Here is a 15,843-nt window from a genome sequence, read left to right as displayed (position 1 = left end):
TGTATATGATGCTTGTATGCATTGTGTGTGTTTGATGTGTGTGTGTGTGTGTGTGTGTGTGTGTGTGTGTGTTTGATGTGTGTGTGTGTCTAGGCAGCACACTTGCCTTCAGTCTCTGGGCTTGTCTAGCTTCTGTACCTAAGGTCTTATACCAGGAGGGGTTTTGCCTCACCTGACTCCACCCCTCTGCTCATTGCTTAGATCTGCAGGAGACATCCCCAGCAGAAGGCTGGCCACATCTCTGCTTGCATGCCCCTAGTGATGAGGTTGCTCCCTATCTCTGAGGTCTACTGCTCCACAGTGAAGCTAGTTTAGCTTGTTCTTTCAGAGAACCTTTTTTTCTCCCAGATGGAGTGTTACTCTGTCACAGCCAAACTCTCCTAGGGTCTTTAGCTCAGGCTGAGACTAAGGGCTCTAGAAAGCACAGAGGAGGGTGAGTGGAGGAGAAACCACTGCGAGCTTCCTGGAGCAAGGGGTGTTCGAATCCATTCCTTTCTGTTAAAAACAACTGAGGCTCTGTTGTGAGGTTGTGTGCAGGGGCTCAGGCCATGCACCTAGCACACAGCGGTCCTGTCCACATTGCTGATCTCAAGGTATGCAGACAGAGAGATACCTCTAGGTGTAAGGGGTCTGAGCTGTGCTGTAAACCATCAGGAGGGGGAAGGGTGGGATGAGGGATGGTGGCTGAGAAGCTTCTGAGGGAGCTGAGGTCAGACAACGGGGCAGGGTTGTGTGTGTGTGTGTGGGGGAGTAGGGCTTGCTCCAGTGAGCACTGTGAGTCTTCGGAAGTCCTGCACTAGAGACAAAGCAGTTGGTCATGCAGTTTAGGAGTCAGGCTTTGTCTGTTTGGTTTGTTCTAGACAGAGTCTCACTATGTAGACAAGACTGGCCTGGACTTGCTGTGTAGAGCAGGCTGGCCTAAAAACTCATAGAGATCTACCTGCCCCTGTCTTCTGGGCACTGGGATTAAAGGCGTGCACCACCACACTTGGCCCAGGACTCAGACCTTTAGACTGCCTCACAGGATAAAGTTGACCACATTCTAGACATTGCCAAACAAACCAGGTCTGATTGAGGAACAAGCCTCCAAGCCCCTTTGCTAGGCTTTTTGCTCATAAGTGCTATAGGGGTTTTCACGAGGGCCCATATGAGGCACCTGGAATAGTTTAGACCCAGAGTGTTCTCTGAAGGCCTGTGTATTGGGGTCTTGGTCCCCAGGGTGGAGCTGTCAGGAGGTACCAGGATCTTTAAGAGATGGGTATGTGTAATGTGTCTTGAAAGGGGACTCTGGGACCTCAGTCTCTTTTGTCTTTTGCCTCCTGGCTCTGACATTAACAGGGACTTTGCCATGTGCTCCCGCTGCTGTTGCTGCCTTGCCAACAGCTCCAAAGTAGTGGGACTCACTGGCCATGAACCGATACCTCTGAAATCATGAGCGTAATGGGACTTTGTCCATTATTTTATTACAGTAATGGAAAGCTATGTTTTTCCATTTCACTTTCTTTGCCCACTCTGCCCTGCAGCCTGTGATGCCCTTTTCCCCTCAGCCTTTATATGGGACCTTTTACTTGCATTTGTGCTCAATGCCCTCTACTCAGGAAGCATCTAGGTCCCACCCACCCAGAGGGACTTCTCCTTAAACTGTTCTTAGACTTTTCTTTGCTTAGTTGTTCATTCACTCAACAAACAGCATGGAACATTCGGTTGCTCTGAGCTTGGAGGCCCGAGATGATTAAGACTCAAATCTCAGGAGCATGGCTCTGGTTGAAATATGTTTTCCATATAAATAAAACCAGTCTTAACTATTTTAAAAAGTGGCTTCCTCTGCTAAAATTATCCTAGATATTCTCACTGAGAAAAAAACAGCCAGGAAATGGGCGCTTCCTGTTGTCATTACATAAAGGCTTTTAAACATCTGCTGTTTCTGGTGACAGCCGGTGTCTGTGACGCCCCCGAGGTGACCCCCAATGTGTCCTAAGCCGATGCTCCTCTACAGCTTCCTCCGTGCTGGCTTCTGCCAGCTTCGGAGTTGTCTTAAGTAAGAACTTGGGTGAGTGTTTTCTGCTGCTTTGGCCTGTGGTGGGCCCGAGGCAGGAAAGCAGTGTGCAGTGGGGAAACCGAGGCAGGTGGGGAGTAAGCCTGGGAAAGTCTGGGGACCACAGCATTCTGTCATCCTGGGCCTCACCATGCTGGAGCCCAGTACAGAGGGCTCATTGTGTGACTTCAGGAACCATATGCTGGGTAAGGGACACAGGACAGAGCTGGGAAATTCAGGAGACACAGGGACCCTGCAGGAAAGCCACTTACAAAACTGCGGACAGGGCTGCCTGTGAGGTGGGACCCAAGGCCCGAGTATGGCAGAAGGTTCAGGGTGAGGTGGGAACAGGGGTCTGTGTGTGGGGGGACTCACTGTGAGGTGGGAAATGGGGCCTGGGTGTGGTGGGGGCTCATTGTGAGGTGGGAACTGGGGCCAGGGTGTGATGGGGACTCATTGTGAGGTGGGAACAGGGGTCTGGGTGTGAACTCAATGTGAGGTGTGAACTGGGGCCTGGGTGTGATGGGAGCTCATTGTGTGGTAGAACTGGGGGCCTTGTTAGAATGAGGCTCTAGGTTCAGGTCTCAGCAGGAGAAAGAAGACCCCCGCCTTACCCCAACCCACAGTTCTGCTGGTTTAACTTGGAGATTCGTACAGTCCAACCTTCTCATTCCCAGACAGGGAAACTGAAGCCCAGGAGGAGATGTCACCTAAGGCACCTGCGATGCTTTATGTCACCTGCCGTTGACAGCATCTGCAGTCAACTTGGGGTCAACTCTCTGGCCATGTCTGTGAGGGATTTTCCAGATCAGGTTAACTGAAGTGGGAAAATCCACCCTAACGATGGGCAGCATCTGTCCATAGGCTGGGGTCCTAGACAGAACGATGAAGAGAAAGAGCTGAGCCCCAGTATCGGTCTCTCTCGGCTTCCTGACTACAGATGCCATGTCACACTGATACCTTCCCCTCCAAAATATAAGCTCGAATCAACCCATCTGTCCTTAAGTTGCTTCGGTCAGGTAATTTGTTTCAGGGATGAGAAAGGAGCTGATGAGAGACTGTCAGAGGGGTGTGTTAAGCTGGTGTCCCAACCCTAGGCTGTCACTGGAGGAAGCTCCAGAGCCCAACTGCAGCTTGCAACGCTTTAGAAATTAGAATAATGTGTGTATGTGTGTGTGTGTGTGTGTGTGCGCGCGCGCGCGCGTGTATGATTTTTACATGCCACAGTGCACATGTGGCAGTCAGAGGACAGCTCTGTAGAGTTGGCCCTCTCTTTCCACCGTTCTCAGAATTCCAGAGATTAAACTTACGTCATCCAGCTTGCATGGTAAACACTTTTCCCCACTGAGCCAAGCCATCTTGCCAGCATCATAACATGCATTTCTGAATATACTTCCCAGTGGGTCATGGGTGAGGTGGGGCACAGGCTGGATGGTTGAAAGGCAATGGGCAGGATGATGGACTGATGGAAGCCTAGTGGGCTTGGGTGTGATGCTTCAAGCAGTTACCTCTGGTCTAAAGAGGACAGAGCCTGCAAGGAAAGGGCCCCTAAGTTGACACACATTCTGTAGATAGGAGAAAAACATCCCAAGGAAGCAGGTGACTTTTGGGGGGCAAAACTTGGTCTTGTGTCCAGCTGCCCCTTGCCATTTGAGTGTTTAAAGCAAGAACTTTAGATGACAATATGGTCATTAAAAAGTCCTGGGGGCTTAGTCCTGCTCCAAGGTCCTGGACATGGAGGTTTTTCTTCCTGCTTCCTTTTTATGGCTCCTGGGTCAAGGCTCAGAACACCAGGTCTACTCTGGGTCCATCCAGCCACTTACAGTGAGACTTTGGGATCATCCTGGTCTCTCAGGGCCCAATGTGCATCCTTAAACTGATGAGCAGGAAGGGGCCTGAATGAGATCAACGTTCAAACCTCAGTGACCACCATTCAAAACAGAAGAGGGCAGAGGACACTTGTGGCATTTTTGGCTTCATGGAATTCTAAGTGTGCTACCGAGTTACAAGGTTGGGTCATAGCTAAAGGTCTTAGCCCCTCCTGCAGGTTTATCACCATCCTCTGGAAAGATGTTTCAGAGGCTGGTTGGGGTGGGGTCAGTCTGGAGTGGGAGGAGGCTACACAGAAGGGAGCAACTGGGAAGAGGCTGAGCAGGTGACCTGACACACTCGGCCACAAATCTCTGCTTGCCCGTACCCAGTGATTTCCAGGGAGGATATAATAGATAAACCCATTTCTGGGAGGCCTGAGCCCACTAACTGGTGACAAACAGCTGTCCCGGGAGGTTGAACACTATCTTCAGGGACGAGGCAGACAGACAGGAAGAGGGCTAAAATGGATAATAAAGAGGTAAGCTTTCTGCTCCATGTGAGTGTGGAGTTGGGGAGCAGCAAGAACAGTGTTGGAGGGCTGGAGGTCAAGTTCATTCACTCCCATTCATTCATTCCACAAGCCCCTGCTTTTACTGAAGTCTAGGCTGTTGCCAGTACAGGATCCTGTGAAAATGATTCAGCTGGGGAGGCCATTAGTATCCTCATTTTTGGGTCTCTGGCCTATATGCTGGTCTTGGTGTTCATATGTAGATAGCCTGCTTTCTTATGCTACCTCATGGGTATGTGTAGGTATGGAGGAAAATAATGTTATGCCCAGGCTACCGATATGACTCAGAGAGGTTATATAATTGGCTCAGTGCTACGCAGCTCAGCCATACTAGAACATGGGGATCCAGGTCTGTCTGGTATCTGTGCTCAGTCTGATGCCTTTTGCAGCTGCCTGGCCTGGATGTCAAAGTCTATGTTTGCGATCTGGTTTCATCGTTCTTTGGAAGACAGAATCCTACAGCACCAGGTAGGAGCCCATAAGACAGCTCTCTACCTGTCTCCACTTTAAAAAGGGACCACTGGGCCTCTGAGAGAGCAGGGAGTGTCCAGAGGCCCAAAGAGAACAATACCAGAGCAGGGCAGGACACTGAACCAGCAATTGTTGAAGGAAAATAGTCCTGGGTATCAACACCAAATCTCACAAGCCAAGGCCTACATGGACCCACTGTGGCCCAAGGGGAAGAGAAGCCAGCTCCTGTACCTGCTTCAGGCCCTGTGGGTAAGGAGAATTCTTGGCCCGCCCACAGCATTGACATCTTTCCACAAAGCCTAATCCTGCTTGGGCAGACATAGGCCACACAGCCTTTCTTCTGGGACAATGTCAGGCCTTCTCTCTGAATTCAGCTACAGTTAACAGAGCCTGGAGCAGGACCGTGTACCCCGCACCACACAAGGAACACTTCACACATCCTCATCACGTGGGCGGAGTCACATGTGCCTTCTGCTGGGAATGTGACGGGCCCTTGACTTGGGAGTCTTGTCTCCCAGATGCTTGCTGAAGGCAGATTGCAGCTGTGTTAGCAGGCTGGCCAGGGGAGCCTATTACTGAGCCACCTCTGGGCAGAAAGAGACACAACACTGACAGAACACTATCCTCTAGGTTCTCCTAGGAGGATGTCATGTGTACCCAGCTGTAATGGAGGCTTAGAATCCAGAACATGACAATAACCACATCCTATAGGGTTGAGGCTTCTGGAGTTGGCAAGCCCTAGACAGGAGGGAAACAGTCTTGGTGGATGTAGGGGGGCATTATGAATACTGTTCTCACTCAGAGCAGCACCTGCTTATGGGCTGGGGGTGGGAGGGTCCTTCCCAGGTCTTTCCGAGTAGCTCTCTCTACACTGTCTTTATGTGGGATTGTTTGAGCCTGGGAAGGATCCTGGTCCTGTTGCATAGGGACCTGAAGCACAAAGAGGTGAGAAGACAGTTTCCAGGTTACTCATTGACCTGGTTCTAGCCCTGCCCCCTTCTCCTGAGCTCACCGGCCTCAGGGCCTACCTCAGGTCGCACTGGGTCTTCAATGCCCACCACGCAGATGCATGTGAGTTCATTGAGAATGTCATTCTCATTGTCCCAGTCGGGCTCAGGGCTGCTGGGGAAGTCACGGTAGGCCACACAGATGGTACGGAGCCCGTCACAGGCCATGGGCTCTATCACCTTCTTCACCATCTCATCTCTGTCACGGGGCCGGAAGACACGGGGCTCCCCCGCTCCACTAAGGATCTTGCAGCATCTGGGGGAGGGAAGGGTTAGAGATGAATGAGGCCCACTTACCTTAGCCATTGGACACCCACCTGATCTGCCTCCCACAGTGACTTAGCGTGTGCAGCAGGCAGGGGTGCAACTAGGTGGCCTTTTTTACAATATTTCCTTAGGTCCCTGAGCTGTCTGCTGCATGCAGAACCTCAGCTGAGATGGCTTGGGAAGCCCAAAACCTAGGCTAGTGGTTCTCTACCTTGCTCAGATATCAGGCTCACCTGAGGAGCATCTATTAAAATGAAGGTATAGGCCAGCCTTTATGGTTCTAGTCAGTGCTGTGGGACAATGTACACTGTCAATTGTATTTTAATAAAACGCTGGTTGACCAGTAGCCAGGCAGGAAGTATAGGTGGGATGACCAGGCAGGAAGTAGAGGTGGGGCAATGAGAACAGGAGAATTCTGGGAATAGGAAAGCTCAGTCTGCAGTCATCACCCAGACACAGAGGAAGTCAGACTCAGAGCAAGCAAGATGTGACTGCCTCACTGAAAAAGGTACCAAGACACGTGGCTAACACAGACAAGAATTATGGGCTAATATAAGTTATAAGAGCTAATAAGAAGCCTGAGCAAATAGGCCAATCAGTTTATAATTAATAAATATATAAATAATATAGACCTCTGTGTGTTTCTTTGGGACTGAATGACTACAGGACTGGATGGGACAGAAATCTCAGTCAACACTAGTCTGAGTTGTCTGGGATAAGACAGGAATCAACAGATTGTCTTTCTTCCCTCCCACTCTTCTTGCTTTCTCTTTGAGAGAGGGTCTCAGTGTAGACCAGGCTGGCCTTGAAAGATTCTCCTGCCTGACTCCTGAGTGCAGGGATTAAAGGTGTGTGTCACCACGCCCACTTCTTTCCTTGTCTTTCACTAAGGTGATTCTAATACACTTACAAGTCAGGGTTAAGAATCTCTGGGCTTGACTGAAGGACAAATGGGGAAACTGAGGTGCAGAGGGAAACTAACTTGCTTAGGTTCGGCTTACATAGGGATGTGTGACCCAGACATCCGCAGCCGTGCTGGGTGGCTTACTTTTTGAGCACGATCTCGGAGGCACCCTTGCTGTACATGCGGAAGCTCTCGTCGGGCATCTTGATGACGGTGCTCATGGACTTGCGCACGGAGTTGAAGGTGTACACCTTATACAGCTTCTCTTCCGGCATCTGGCTGCGCACCGGCTCGTAGTCCTGCTTCAAGTCCAGCACGAAGCCCAGCAGGCCACACTCAGTCTTGTTGCCCACCTGCCGCGGCAGGGCGCCCTCCTTTTCCGGGGGCTATGGAGAGAAGTAGCACAGCTTGTGCAGGGCGGGACTTGCCACAGAGGAATCCTGGCACTGGCTGTCATTTTGACCTTGATGCCGCTGCACGGCTGAGCCTCCAGGAGTCAGGGCCACTGGTGGCTAGGATGTGGGCCTCTGAGACGCTCTAGGCCTCTGAGATACTTTAGGTCTCCTAGGCACTCTAGGCTAGTCCTGATTCTGGGGCAGGTCATTAAGCAGAATTTGCTTTTTTAAATATCATGAATGATTTCTGTGCTAGTTTGTTTTCTATTGTGATCGCTATGAATGAAAGCAGTTTGGGGAGGAAATGGTGTATTTCAGCTCCCATGTCCTCATCATGGTCCCACAGTCCATCATTAAGGGAAGTCAGGGCAGGAACTCAAGGCAGGAACTGAAGCAGAAGCCACGGAGGGACATTGTTTACTGGCTTACACCTCATGGCTTGCTCAGCCTGCCTTATTATACAACCCAAGACCGTCTGCCTAGGGATGATGCCTCCCACAGTGGCCTGGGCTCTGTCGCATTAGTCATTAGTCAAGAATATGCCCCGAAATATTGTCTACAGGTGGATCTCATGGAGGCATTTTCTCAGTTGAGGTTCCTCTACCTAGACGATTCTAGCTTGTGCCACGGTGACAAAAAACAAAAACAACATGATTCCCAACATAAAAGATAATGATAAAGAAACGGGCAACCACACGACTGCTTCAGATTCTTTCCATGTTTGCTTGTGTTAAGACAGGGCCTGTCTCATGTAGCTCAGGCTGCATTTGAACTGGCTACACAGCCAAACATGTTCTAAAACTCCTGCTCTTCTTGCCTCTAGCTCCCAAGAGCTGGATTATCAGCGTGCCAACATGTCAGGCTAGATTTTTCTTTTTTTGAAAAATAAATCATGTGGGTTGAAGTTGAACCCCTCTGTACATTTCTTCTCACCCGCAGAACCCACTATCTGATCCGGAAGTGCTCCCAGTCTTCAACCATCCCTAGGTGTGTGTTCTGACATTTTATTTTAAGATAACTGTTGATGAAAACTACCTCAGGAGGTCCTTGACACTCTCCTCCCAGCTACCCCCAGTGTTAACCTCCCACATCACCATGGCAACAGTATCACAACAAGGCAGGGATGCAGACACAGTCAAAGCAACCTCATTCAGACCCCACATGCATCCACACGTATCCGGTTCTTTATCAAGGTATGGCATTGATTCCTGGAAGCACCACGTTGTCTAAACAGCACAGTTTATCATGCATCCGTTTCACTCCCTGATGGCCGCAGCCTGCTCGCTCCCTGTCTCTGGTCACCAGTGTCTGCCCCTCTGCTCGTCTCATGTCTCCTTTCCTTTTGGTGCACACTGGAGATCAAACTCAGATCCTTGGACATGCTAAGCAAGAGACTGACCATGCGCTTTTCAATTGAGCTTCATCCCAGCCCATGTCAGTCACATCAAGCATGGTACATACATAAAATCTTACAGGATGTCATTGATGGAGACTGGTTTTTTTCAATCAGCATAAGACCCTTGAAACAAGGTATCCTGTGTATCTCATGCCTTTTATTAGCATGTCCACAGTGTGGGTGGACCTTCATCCTGGTTTTGACTTAGGTTAGAACATACAGAAGAGATATTTCTGTTACGTTAAAAAAAAAATTGGCCAAATGGGGCTGGAGAGATGGCTTAGCCATATAGTGCCTGCCACACAAGCATGAGGCCCCGAGTTTGGCCTCCCAGCACCCACATGAAAACCTGGGAGTGGCCGTGTGTGCTTGTAATCCCAGCGCTGAGGAGGCAGAGATGGCAGGATCTCTAGCGCTGGCTGGCCCAATAGTAAAGCAAAATTGGTGAACCCAGCTTCTGTGAGAGACACTGTCTCAAAAAATAAGGTGGAGCCATGGATGGTGGTGCACACCTTTAATCCCAGAATTCAGGAAGCAGAAGCAGGGGTTTATTTCTGTAAATTCCAGGACAGCCACTCTCAATAAATAAAAGAAATAATTTGTAGAGTGATTGAGGAAGCTATCTGATATTGACCTCTAGCTGATACACACATAAACACACACGCACATCCACACCCCTGCTCTCTCCATTTCCTCTCTCTCTCTCTTACACACACACACACACACACACACACACACACACACACACACACACACAGAGTGGCCTTTCCATGAGGTTTAGCCCAATGTCTGTGTGGGCACATAGCTCTGTCTTGCCTGTTGAAAGCTTCCTGTCAGGAGGCTGGCCCCCTGCTGTCACTCAGTCACTCCCCAGTCCCTTGGTGAAGTTGGCTTGTGCTTACTCCAGAGTGTTCCTTCTAAACTCTGCAAATGCCACTCTACAAATAAGCACAATCGACTCATCCTTCCTCCTGGTTCTTTCCTCTTTCTCTTTTCTCCACCTGCTCCTTTGACACACCCTTCAGCATCTGCTGGTCCTCTGGCAGCAGCTCTTGTCCTGGAGGCTTAGAAAAACATGAGCTGTTCCTAGTGGGCAAAGTCCTCCTCTTCCTTAAGGTCATGCTCAAATATCTCCTGTGTGGGTCCATCTCTTGCTTTCTAATTCCCTCCAAGTTCCCAGGCCAAACACAAACCCAGCGCATAGTAGGTGCTTACCTACTGTTTGCTGATGGCTCAAGATGGACCAGTTGGCTGGGAAAGTTGTGGACAGTAAGGTTAGTACAGGATGCTGTGCATGAGCAGCAGGGTAGGCTTGGGACAAATGCACAAGTGACTGCTGGGAACGCAGCTCTGCAAGTGCTCACACTTCCTCCTGCCCCCCCTCCCACCCCCAGACACACACCCACTCATCTCTCTGAAAATTACGGTGTAGCTACTTGGGTGGCATGTTCTCCGAACAGCAAATGGCTGCTGGAGATAACTGTAGGCCTGGAGAGGTTTTGAAGAGGAACAAATAGCAGTGGTCACATCTGTGCTCCCTCCACCTCAGAAGTGACTTGGCCTGGGAATCAGATGAGCCTTGCAAAAGCGGCTATCTGAATCTCCATCCTCACCCTCTGTGATATTGCCCAAGAAAGCATCTGGGGCAAAGAGGCTGACTCAGGACGCCAGCTTTGGGTCTGGGAAGATGAGCTCTGCAGTTACAAGTGCTTGCTCTTCAATCATGAAGCTGGAGCTTGGATCCCAGAGCCCATCCTGGGTAGCTCACAAATGCCTATAACTCCAGCTCTAAGGGAGATGATACCCTCTGCTGGCCTCTGTAGGCACCTGCATACATATGTACATATACACACACAGAGACACGTATACAATCCACCCACACAGGCACAGAAATAAAACACATTAAAACTTAATTACAAAAAAGATGTCAGCCTGTACCAGTGGCTTGGGGCGGGGGTGAGCCCTTCATCGTTGATGGGGCATGCCTCTGGCTTACTCTCCATTCCCGAAGCCCTGGCTCAGGCCCGGGAAGAAGACTAGAGCATGTGGGGATATAGACATGGATAGGCAGTGGCCCCAAGACCCATGGATGCCAGGAAGGAAAGAAGATTTCAAATATGCCCACAGTTTCCTCATCTGTGGAATGTAGGGATTGGAGCAGAGGAAAAAAACATCAACCACTTCCCCATCAGTAGAACGTGGTGAGGGATGGTGAAGTGGGATTGAGTAGAAGGTTCCTTAGTGGGTGATCTAGCGCCTAGACAGGCACGAGGCTCAGAACATCTCTTGGCTCCCTCAGCCTGGCTAACCTGAGACTCAGCATTAAGTGCTTTGGATGGCACCCCATGCCAGGTCACATTGAATATGTGATAATTTCCCATCAAATTTTTTTTTTTGAGAAAATAAATTCTAAAACCTTCCCTTTGGCTCATTAAATGCTTTGTTATGTTGTACTTTAAAAACTAATTTTATAGCCGGGTGGTGGTGGCGCACGCCTTTAATCCTAGCACTCGGGAGGCAGAGGCAGGCGGATCTCTGTGAGTTCGAGACCAGCCTGGTCTACAAGAGCTAGTTCCAGGACAGGCTCCAAAACCACAGAGAAACCCTGTCTTGAAAAATAAAAAAAAAACTAATTTTATAACTAACTTTCTGGTGATTTCAGTTTTGTGTGTTTTCCACAACAGCGCTCCACCCCTCTGCTAATGAAAGAAAATGACGACGCAGAGACCTTAAATAAAAATACCTAATTACTTACTTGCCCCAGAGAGCTGAGCAGTCAGGCCTGCCAAGCACCCGGCATTTTATTACCCTCTGTGAAATATTTTAATTTTCCTCTAAGAGGATTTCAAACAATCCAGTGTTGCAAATGGCAGAGCTGCCTCCTCCGTAATTCAATTTGTTTCTCTGAACTTGAGCTCTGAGATCGCCTACGTGCGTTACTAAGAAGCGGCTGGTTGCCCTTCCCTCTTTGCTCTTGACTTTGTTCATCCTGACAAACTCAGAGGTTTTGCTTGTGTTCCAGCTGCAGAAGGCATCTTCTCTATGGGGCTTCTGTTCTGCCACTGGGTGTATGCCTGCTTAGAGTGCGGGGCCTCAGCTCCCTTCCCCCATCTCCAGGGGGAAGGGTAGAAATAAGCTGCTCTTGCTGCACAGCTGCTGAAGCCAGGTCTGAGGCTGCTGCAAGGATCCTGAATTCATCCCAGAGCACCCCATCCTTACTTGGGTTTTAAGCCCCCCGAGTACTGTAGGGTGTAACCATGGGTCTATTGTAGCTGGGCCAATTGATGCTGTCTTTCGGTGCTGGGGCATGAATGCAGTGGATCAATATATGATGACTTGAAGCGCTACAAACAATATACAGTTAGAAAAAAATGGGATTAAGGGCTGGTGAGATGGCTCAGTGGGTAAAGGTGCTTGCTGCCAAGCCTAAAGACCCGAGTAAAAGTCCTGGAAGCCACAGTGTTGAAGGCGAGAGATGACTCCACAAAGCTGCCCTCTGACCTCCACACGTATGTCATGGCATGTGTGGGCTATACTTACACATCACACTCACACACCCACACACATAACAAATTAAAACTAAATACCCATCATACATCACTTCACAACCATTATTATGTTACTATTAAAGAACAAAAGAAATAACAAATGCCTGTAAGAACGCCGAGTGCCCGGGACCCCTTGTAAGCTGTTGGCCCGAATGTAAGATGATGCAGACACCGCAGAACACAGGGAGCCTCTGCAACACGTATTGTCACACAGTAAGGTACAAATAATGACCACGGGGACTCAGGGAAACTGTAGAGCCCTCATGCTCATGGCAACTAAGCTGTGGAAGCGAGGGACGGATGAATGGAAACACAACTCAGTATGGAATACTGCTGAGTCTTAAAGAAGAAAGGCATTCTGGCATCTGCTCTTACAGGGGTGAAGCTGAGGACATTGTGCTTAGAGAAATAAACCAGACACTGATCTCAAGAAGTATCAACTCAGAGATGGAGGGCTGGGGGGCTGCTGCCAGGGTCAAAATGTCTTAGAGATGGACACCATTAGGAAGTGGCAGAGTCTTTGAAAGGAGGGGCAGAGTAGGAGGTCTTAGAGTCACTGAGTGTCCCTCCCCCAGGACTCCAGTCTCCTCCTCTTTGGCTTTCTGGCACCATGGTTACTGACTTTCTCTGCCACACACATCCACCATGATACATGACCTCACTACAGCCCAGAAGCAAAGGTCCCACTGATCACAGACTGACACCAACCAAAACGACCTATCCCTTGCTCGAAGCTGGTTTCTCTTGGACATCCGTTATAGACACAAGGCCGATAAGGTGTGATTTGGTGATTGTCCACAGGACTGACTTTCTGGGACTAAACACCATCCTCAAGGATGGATATTGGCAACGAAAGCCCCCCACATGCCTGGATTAGTCACCAGACATGGTCATTTCTCTCCAAGTGGACTTTGCTTCTTGTTGAAGGCTTGCTCACACGCCCCTCAGGCTGCATCCTCATGACTCCCAGCAGGTGGGGCTGCTGTTCCCATTTTACAGCTGTGTGCCCTGAGGCCCAGGGAGAAGGTGGCATAGCTCAGATGCAGTGGAGCCAGGACCTGTCCCTGGATCTGCACTCATAGAGATTGCTGGTGGCTCCTGTCTCCCTCTGGAACACTGCAGAGAGTGACACCATCAGGGAGTCTGCACAACAGGCTCATCTCTGTCGGCCTCCAGCACTGAGACTCTGTCAGTTGACTGATAAATCTTCTATGTGGCCTGCTACCAGTAGGACACCAGATGGAGTGAATTTTGGCAGAATTTGTCCTCCACAATTGTCACTTAAGGGCCTGCATCCCCAAGAGTTTCCCAGAACTAGGTTTCTTGAAGACAGCAAGGTGATCAAGTCATGCAGTGAGCCACACTAGTGAGTCTTAAGATCTTTCTGAGAGGCTGGGGAGCAGGAGGATGGGTGTGTGTCCCTTGACATGGGAAGCAAAATTCCCAAGCTCCTTATGTTCTATATGGATGGCTCATATGTGTGTACTGCTCATATGGTCTGAGACCTGCCATGTATGTAGTATATTGTGTTTTGATGGCATATGGTATGTGCGTATGGTATATGCAGTGGCTGGGAGGAGTGGTATATACAAGTGGTTAGCATGTGTGTATTGTGGTATATAGTATGTATATGCAACAGACTGTGTGTGTAATGTATGTATATGACGGGTGATGGTGTGTGACATGTGTATGGATGGTACATTGTACCATGTGCTCTGTGTTCTGTGACGTGTGGTGTGAATGACATGAAGGTATAGGATATATGAAATACATTCTATGCATGCTATTCTTTGCAATGTGTTGTATGTGGTTGGGTATTGTATGGCATTTGCTGTGTGTGCTGTGCTGTGAAGTATGCATATGATCTGTTACATGTTATGGTATTCTATGTTACATGTAATGTGTAACAACATGGAGTGTGTGTTGGTATAAGGGTGTGTTCTGGTGTGAGCGTATATCCTGGTGTGAGGGTGTGTTCTGGTGTGAGCATGTATCCTGGTGTGAGGGTGTTTGTTGGTGTGAGGTGTATGCAGGTGTGAGGGTGTTTGCTGGTGTGAGCGTGTGTCCTGGCGTGAGGGTGTGTGCTGGTGTGGGCGTGTGTTCTGGTGTGAGCGTGTGTGCTGGTGTGAGTGTATGTCTTGGTGTGAGGTGTGTGCTGGTGTGAATGTGTGTCCTGGTGTGAGCGTGTGTCCTGGTGTGAGGGTGTGCAGGTGTGAGCATGTGTCCTGGTGTGTGGTGTGTGCTGGTATGAGGGTGTGTGCTGGTGCTGGTGTGAACGTGTGTCCTGGTGTGAGAGTGTGCAGGTAAAGTGTAGAGCACAGGGTGGGACGCTGCTATTAATAGCTCCATCAGAACTAGAATCCCTGGATGGGGTCTCTAACTCTAGACATCTATCCCCAGAGATCCTGTTTGTAAAAGATGAAAACCAGGATTGCCGCTGAGTTTAGCATGGCTGCTCCTGTCATCTTACCTACCCTAAGCCACAATCTCCTTCACGCCTGCAAAGTCCCTTCTGGCTTCTTCCACATTCCTCTGTTTTGCTATCTTGGCCAGAGTGTAGCTACAGGGTGTTGTCTGACTAGGAACCACTGAGTCTCACTGGAGCTAGACTGGACCCTGGGTTTGAAGCCAGGACCTGATTCGAGGGCATCTCTACTTCCCACAGCCATTTTCCCCTCTGTGTCCTCCCATCATCAGCCTGGCCCCATGACTCACAGGGCTACAATCAGATTCTACCATTCGGGCATTACACAGGCTCCCTGGTCAGATGGCACTGCAGCCACATTAGGTGAGAATACCCCAAGACTCCAGAACTTCTAACAAGGCACAACTGGGCTCATCTGTTTAGAAACTACCTTCTCGGGGGCCTTGTTCCTTCTGATAAAGGTCCAGCTCCAAGGACATTCCTTCTCTCTCCATAGTTCATGTTTTCAGAAACATGTCCTCTGTGGGCTCTCACGTGGCTTCAGATCCACACATAGCTATCCTCCACTTAATGTTCAAATGTTAAGTACCAGGTCTGCCTGCTTTAAGAGCCCTAGTCTGCTCAGCAGCATCTGCTAGGCAAGAGTGAGTGTGGGCGGAAGAGCATGCCTTCCCAGGTAGGCAGAGAGCCGCTTCCATTGGTACACTTGGCTGTTTCTCTGAGAAGGGCAGGGTGACAAGAAGCCAGAAGTCTTGAGATTCAAAGAGCTGGAGACTACAAAGGCAAAGGCGTGTGCACAAAGAGCTTGGGATAGGATTTCTGAGGCAGGGAAGCAATTTGTAACAAAAAGGATGACTCACCCCAATTTCTTTGGAGGTCATGTCTAGTTCGTTACCAAGCACAGTAGGACTGGAAAGAAAAGCGCCGTTCTCTGAAGGGATAGTGCTTAGGCTTGAGGCTGGCCCACGGGGCTTTCCCCAGTCTCTCTGCCTGCCACCTCAGCCCTTGCAGGACG

General features: G+C 49.6%; 1 protein-coding gene across 6 annotated transcripts in view; it reads right to left on the bottom strand.

The window, feature by feature from the left end:
- Positions 1 to 15,843, bottom strand: part of Atp2b2 (ATPase plasma membrane Ca2+ transporting 2) — a 319,368-nt gene that overhangs the window by 25,365 nt on the left and 278,160 nt on the right. For all 6 annotated transcript variants that reach the window (XM_038318670.2, XM_038318675.1, XM_038318668.2 and 3 more), the window contains 2 exons: positions 7,209 to 7,450; positions 5,915 to 6,149 (listed from right to left, as the gene is read on the bottom strand). In XM_038318670.2, the coding sequence (XP_038174598.1) occupies positions 5,915 to 6,149; positions 7,209 to 7,450 (477 nt within the window). The remainder of the gene's footprint in view (positions 1 to 5,914; positions 6,150 to 7,208; positions 7,451 to 15,843) is intronic.

The sequence above is a fragment of the Arvicola amphibius genome, chromosome 2 (assembly GCF_903992535.2).
Source record: "Arvicola amphibius chromosome 2, mArvAmp1.2, whole genome shotgun sequence".
In the NCBI taxonomy this organism is placed as follows: domain Eukaryota; kingdom Metazoa; phylum Chordata; class Mammalia; order Rodentia; family Cricetidae; genus Arvicola; species Arvicola amphibius.
The sequence above is the reverse complement of the archived record's forward strand: the minus strand, read 5'-3'. Positions and strand labels throughout refer to the sequence as shown.